This window comes from Aythya marila (assembly GCF_965140915.1).
Source record: "Aythya marila genome assembly, chromosome: Z".
Lineage (NCBI taxonomy): Eukaryota > Metazoa > Chordata > Aves > Anseriformes > Anatidae > Aythya > Aythya marila.
This window is the reverse complement of record NC_139080.1, coordinates 86,877,873-86,884,689: the sequence shown is the minus strand read 5'-3', so window position 1 is coordinate 86,884,689 and position 6,817 is coordinate 86,877,873. Positions and strand designations below refer to the sequence as shown.

General features: G+C 41.0%; 1 protein-coding gene across 1 annotated transcript; it reads left to right on the top strand.

The window, feature by feature from the left end:
• Positions 1 to 832: 832 nt before the first annotated feature.
• On the top strand, positions 833 to 6,587 carry LOC309890249 (endoplasmic reticulum aminopeptidase 1-like; the record flags this gene model as incomplete). Its single annotated transcript, XM_082783935.1, has 7 exons — positions 833 to 966; positions 2,191 to 2,325; positions 2,907 to 3,027; positions 3,389 to 3,543; positions 4,096 to 4,209; positions 5,827 to 5,958; positions 6,504 to 6,587. Exons 1-7 carry the CDS (start codon positions 958 to 960, stop codon positions 6,585 to 6,587), a joined length of 750 nt encoding a protein of 249 aa, XP_082640061.1. The 5' UTR covers positions 833 to 957.
• Between the last annotated feature and the right edge of the window lie 230 nt (positions 6,588 to 6,817).

Below are 6,817 nucleotides of genomic sequence, written 5' to 3'. Positions count from 1 at the left end.
CACCTGGGGCGCAATAACCCCAAGCAGAGCTACAGGCTGGGAGACGAGAGGTTGGAGAACTGCCAGGCAGAGAAGGACCTGGGAGTGATGGTGGATAGTCGGCTGAATATGAGCCAGCAGTGTGCTCAGGTGGCCAAGAAGGCCAACGGCATCCTGGCTTGTATCAGGAACAGTGTGGCCAGCAGGGCTAGGGAGGTGATCGTCCCCCTGTACTCGGCTCTGGTGAGGCCGCACCTCGAGTACTGTGTTCAGTTTTGGGCCCCTCGCTACAAGAAGGACATGGAGGTGCTCAAGCGAGTCCAGAGAAGGGCGACGAAGCTGGTGAGGGGCCTGGAGAACAAGTCCTACGAGGAGCGGCTGAGGGAGCTGGGCTTGTTCAGCCTGGAGAAGAGGAGGCTCAGGGGCGACCTTATCGCTCTCTACAGGTACCTCAAGGGAGGCTGTAGCGAGGTGGGGGTTGGCCTGTTCTCCCACGTGCCTGGTGACAGGACGAGGGAGTTTGGGCTAAAGTTGCGCCAGGGGAGTTTTAGGTTGGATGTTAGGAAGATCTTCTTTACTGAAAGGGTTGTTAGACACTGGAACAGGCTGCCCAGGGAAGTGGTGGAGTCACCATCCCTGGAAGTCTTTAAAAGACGTTTAGATGTAGAGCTTAGGGATATGGTTTAGTGGGGACTGCTAGCGTTAGGTCAGAGGTTGGACTCGATGATCTTGAGGTCTCTTCCAACCTAGAAATTCTGTGATTCTGTGAAATTACTTGATTTTCACACAAGGTGGTGAACACTGCATATAAAGGCATGTGGACTAAAGGTTTTCTCTTTTTTCCTTAGAGTGCTCGCAGCAACGCATTTTGAGCCAACATTTGCAAGAACAGCCTTCCCGTGTTTCGATGAACCAGCTTTCAAAGCCAGATTTTCAGTTAAGATTAGGAGGGAACCAAAGCACCTTGCGCTGTCCAATATGCCCCTTGTAGGTGGATACATTCAATGTTGTGCTGTTGCTTGATGACCTGTAAAAAGGAAAGTGAAAGGAGAAGAGAATATCTAGGAAGTTGCTGTTCATGGGAATATTGACCTAAAGATTATGTCAATTCTTTTCTGAGAGTAAATGATTGCTGGTAGTGTTGATACACAGTTATGAAGGAATGCAACAGATGTTGCATCCTAGGGGTTCCTGTTCTCTGCAGTGGTTCGAGAACAATGTAATCTCACTAACCTTTATTTTACCCATAAAATGCTTTCAGTCTTTGTCTTAGATTTTAAGAATTAATATTAAAATGTATCTGAATACAGACACAATATTATTCAGGACCATATATATATATATATATATATATATATATATATATATTAAACAACAACAACAAAAAGGTTATTTTGGCCTTCAAAAAATGTCTGTGAAAGTGGAGTATGTGTAACACCTACAAATATGGTTTGCAGTTACAAAGATGTAGGCGTATGTAGGGTGGGTCACATGTCATACATTTGGTCTTACTCTGTGCATAAGAGATTCTTCACAAATTCTTCTGCATTATTGATTCGTGATTTGCCAGGAAACTAACCCTTATAAATGAGGGAACAACGCCTCCCCATACACCAAGTACATTTCAAAAAAATGAAGTCTTTTGGAAGTTGGTTAAAAACAAACTATCAAACAAAACAGTTCTTGTATTGAAAAGTGGATAAAATAATGAATGAATGGTGGGTGCCAGTATTAGTATTCCAATGTGACTAAATATACTCCAAGTGTAAGTTAGTTACCTAAGGCGAATCAAAAGGGAAAACTCTAACAGGCGACTCATTTTGTCTTGAAATAGATATCTGAGAGAGCTGAGTCATTGTTTGGAGTAGTTTATTTCTCTCATGTGTAACAAGTGATGTTTAGATTTAGACAACTTCTGATCAACTCAAGTGTGATCTTAATTAGATCGATGTGCTGGCAGACACTGAGGAAAATTAAAGCTTTTGAATGAGTATCTTTATCTAGTTTTAGCAATGTTGAAGTAACACTTACGAGTGAAACTACCTGTATGTTTCTGTTTTCTTTGTGTGGGGACAGGCTGGCACAGGGTTGACTTCTTTCCAACTTGTCTTTAAAATTGTCTTAGTGAAACTGAAAAGAAACACATTGATTTTTGGTGCCAAAGTCCTTAGAGGTACTACCGGATGATGAGCTGTGCTTGTCTTTTTTTAGATGAAGACTGTGAATATAAATTCATGGCTTGTTGAAGACCATTTTGATACCAGTGTCAAGATGAGTACCTACCTCGTGGCCTTTATTGTTTCCGATTTCAAGTCCATCAGCAAAATATCCAGTCATGGAGTTAATGTAACTATTCTGATTTTCTAAGAGCTTATTTTATAACAAAATCTATATGGAAACATATAGTGTACTTTCAAGCTAAATTGTTGGATTTATACATTGTGAAGTTTGACATGAACGAGAGGAGAGAAAAACGTTGGCTTTGTAATTGGATTATTAGTTTGCATTAAGACTAATTTTACTAATTCCAAAAGTTTTTGGTAATATGCTTTCTTTTTATATACTTACGTGCATTGGTAATGTTGTTTCAAGTAAGACTGTTTGATTAAAAGGAAATTAAATATAGTTTTATTGGAGAATCAGGAATAAAACAGAACAGTGGTAGTTACACAGCTCTGGCTTGGTAGGGGACGGAAGGTATAGATGTCCTTTTACAGGCATAGTGGTTCTGGAGGATAAAGTAAAATTCTCATTTCTAATTTTGCACATATCTGTATCTGTATTTTTTAAAAGTAACTTTTGTACGAAAGCTGTTAGGTATGTGCTCTACTTTCACTTTTCATGACCACTCACGCACCTATGTTAAAGAACAAATTCTGTAAACTTTTGACGCTGGCATTTAAATACTGCCTGCTTGTTTACTGTAGATTTCTGTATACACGGTACCAGAGAAGATCCACCAAGCTGATTATGCCCTGGATGCGGCAGTAAAACTTTTAGACTTTTATGAGGATTACTTCAGCATTTCATATCCCTTACCTAAACAAGGTAAGTGTTACCTAATTTAATGTATTCAAGAATAGCATTAAGAATAGAGAGTAAAATTGCATAAAATCAATGAGTTAGGTAAGACTGGGACAATTTTGGCTCCCATGTTTTTAAACTGTCTGCTTCGTGTAACTTAAGAGTATGTTGAAAAGCTTCACTGAGAACGGAAAATCCTTCTACAGAGAACTTTTTAAAGGTATGTTTTTGCTGTTACATTTAGGAGAAGCCTTAAAGAAGGTGTGATGTGGGAGCTGTTGTGAAGTGGGATGAGCAGGTGACTGGGTTCTTTACTGGGTCAAACAATCCTAGCAGTTTATTAATGCTTCCCTCCCCCCCTCCTCCTTCCTCCCCCCTCCACCAGATTTAGCAGCTATTCCTGATTTCCAGTCTGGTGCTATGGAAAACTGGGGATTGACCACATATCGGGAATCCGCATTGTTGTATGACCCTGATAAATCCTCAGCATCTTCTAGACTTTGGATTACTATGATAATAGTCCACGAACTGGCTCATCAGGTGAGATTTAGGAGCAACAATAAAGGATCAGAAGGGACCCACAAAGTGGTCACAGCTGTGTGGATGGAGAGATATTTGAGAATATAGACTGAAAAGAGCTGTTTCAGTTTGAGGGTGTTCATCCGTGAATCACGCGACTGTTCCCAATAAAGTCTCGTTGGGCTTCATAGACATGCAGGGCTGTAACCAAAATCTGTATAGTTCAGTAGCTGTAGTGCTCTGGGGACTTTGCACCATTGCTAACCCTTGAAATTATTTGCAAGCCATGAATATAGGTAAAAAAGTTAAGAATCGTTACAGGTTTATGCGTGGCTCTCCTATCAAACCTGGTTTATGTATAAAGTTTCATGGAATTGTAATGGAAACCCATGCTGTGGAGTATTACCATTAAAATAAGAAACGAAATAGAAAGAGGCCAGAGTAAGCTGCATTACTACAAAAATGTGCCTTAAACGTCAGTGACATGGTATAAATTCAATTTCATATCAGTCAGTAGCAGCTTTTGTGAAAAACCGTGTAATTAAATTAAAATTGTTGTTGCTGTTGTTTCAGTGGTTTGGCAACCTAGTTACCATGGAGTGGTGGAATGACCTGTGGTTAAATGAAGGGTTTGCAAAATTCATGGAGTTTGTGTCGGTCAACATTACCCATCCAGAACTGAAAGTTGTAAGCAGCATTTACTGTATTTTTATTTTATATTTGCATTCTAAGTCCACTAATTTGTAAGGGTGAAGGCCAAGCATGTTTGTGCTGTGAAATAGTTTTTGCTTTCCCTTTGAAAGAACTGTCTGATCTTAACTCGAAGGGTAAGAATATTGATTTTATTGTATCTAATTACTTCAGAAACTGGTGATGGAAGTTAATGATTGCAATCAAAGTATATTCTCTTTTCAAAAGCTATTTAGACTTCGGAAAGTATAAAGGCATTGCTAGTTAGTCAAGGGAGGTGATTGTCCCGCTCTACTCTGCGCTGGTGTGGCCTCACCTCGAGCACTGTGTGCAGTTCTGGGCACCGCAGTACAAAAAGGATGCAAAACTGTTGGAGAGTGTCCAGAGGAGGGCTACAAAGATGGTGAAGGGCCTAGAGGGGAATACGTACGAGGAGAGGCTGAGGGCACTGGGCCTGTTCAGCCTGGAGAAGAGGAGGCTGAGGGGGGACCTCATCGCGGTCTACAGCTTCCTCACGAGGGGGAGTGCAGAGGCAGGCACCGACCTATTCTCTGTAATCACCAGTGATAGGACCTGCAGAAATGGTGTCAAGCTGTGGCAGGAGAGGTTCAGGCTTGACAACAGGAAGAGGTTCTTCACCGAGAGGGTAGTCGCACACCTGAACAGGCTTCCCAGGGAAGTAGTCACAGCTCCAAGCCTGTCGGAGTTGAAGAAGCGATTGGACTGTGCTCTTAGTCATGTGGTCTGACTTTTTGGGAAGACCTGTGCTGTGCCAGGAGTTGGACTTGATGATCCTTATGGGTCCCTTCCAACTTGGGGTATTCTATGATTCTATGAAATTAATTTTTTTCCCTCATGTACAGTCAGACTTAAATCCTAATGAAGACCCCCAAATCCTCCCGCTAGCTTTAGCACAGGTTCAATATATGAAACTTTGCAAGTATGCAAAGTTTCCTTTCCTTTCCTTTCCTTTCCTTTCCTTTCCTTTCCTTTCCTTTCCTTTCCTTTCCTTTCCTTTCCTTTCCTTTCCTTTCCTTTCCTTTCCTTTCCTTTCCTTTCCTTTCCTTTCCTTTCCTTTCCTTTCCTTTCCTTTCCTTTCCTTTCCTTTCCTTTCCTTGCCTTGCCTTGCCTTGCCTTGCCTTGCCTTGCCTTGCCTTGCCTTGCCTTGCCTTGCCTTGCCTTGCCTTGCCTTGCCTTGCCTTGCCTTGCCTTGCCTTGCCTTGCCTTGCCTTGCCTTGCCTTGCCTTGTCGTCCCCTTCCCCTTCCCCTTCCCCTTCCCCTTCCCCTTCCCCTTCCCCTTCCCCTTCCCCTTCCCCTTCCCCTTCCCCTTCCCCTTCCCCTTCCCCTTCCCCTTCCCCTTCCCCTTCCCCTTCCCCTTCCCCTTCCCCTTCCCCTTCCCCTTCCCCTTCCCCTTCCCCTTCCCCTTCCCCTTCCCCTTCCCCTTCTCCTTCCCCTTCGCCTTCCCTTTCCTGCTCTGTAATGAAACCGAAGATATGTTTGGCTTTCCTGATGGGATTTCAACATCATGTAGAATGGACTGAAATATGAACTAATAGGAATTCAGTAGTCACTAAGCAAAATTTGGTAGTAATAATCATTTTTGTCTCCTATTAGGAAGATTATTTCTTATCAATCTGGTTTGATGCCATGGAAGTGGATGCATTAAATTCATCACATCCTGTGTCTACTCCTGTGGAAGATCCAGCTCAAATTTTAGAAATGTTTGATGATGTTTCTTATGTGAAGGTAAAATCTGTAACTGATTTCATTCTCAGTTGTACTGATTGTACTATACATCTGCATTGTACTGATTTCAGTCAGTCCTTTATACAAAACATCCCTGAACCGTGGTGTTAATATACTTTTTAATGTTGTTTTGATCTTTATATTCTATCTCAATCGTAGTCCAAAACTCCTGCATGTAGTTCAAATTGTGGTTTCCTGTTCCATCTATAAAAAGAGGAGGTTTTTGCCCCTTCTTACCTATTGTGTATCAGTTGAAACATTAAAACATTATTTTAGGTGCTTAAACCAACCAGCGTTTTTCATTGGAGCCTGCTCTATATAGTAATTGAGAAAATAATAGCATATTTTACTCAATCCAAAATATATTTAAGGAAATAAGGAAAGCCAAATTACCGTCTAAATATATATAAAACCCAATTATTTCTCATCAGACAGACATACAAAATTGAACTGCTGTTTAGGTTAGCCTGCTGAAAATTTTCTGAAAGAAGCATCTTGCTATCTAGGGAGTGGTTTTGTAAACATTTTGTCACACTTTTTTTCAGGGATCCTGTATATTAAATATTTTGAAGGACTACCTGACTGATGATGTTTTTAAAGCTGGACTTGTGCAGTACCTGCAGAAGTAGAGCTATCAAAACGCAAAAAATGAAGATTTGTGGAACAGTATGACAAATGCAAGTATTTCTTATTCTCTTTTGTTTTTTGTTTTTTTTTTTTTTTACTTTTTTTTTTCCCCCCAAATTTCATAGCTTTTTGTGAATAGTGTGTTTTTGTAGTATATTAATGAGGCCTGTGACCAATACTTATGGTAATGATATCAAAAACAGATGACCAAAACTTTCTTCTACAGATCTGT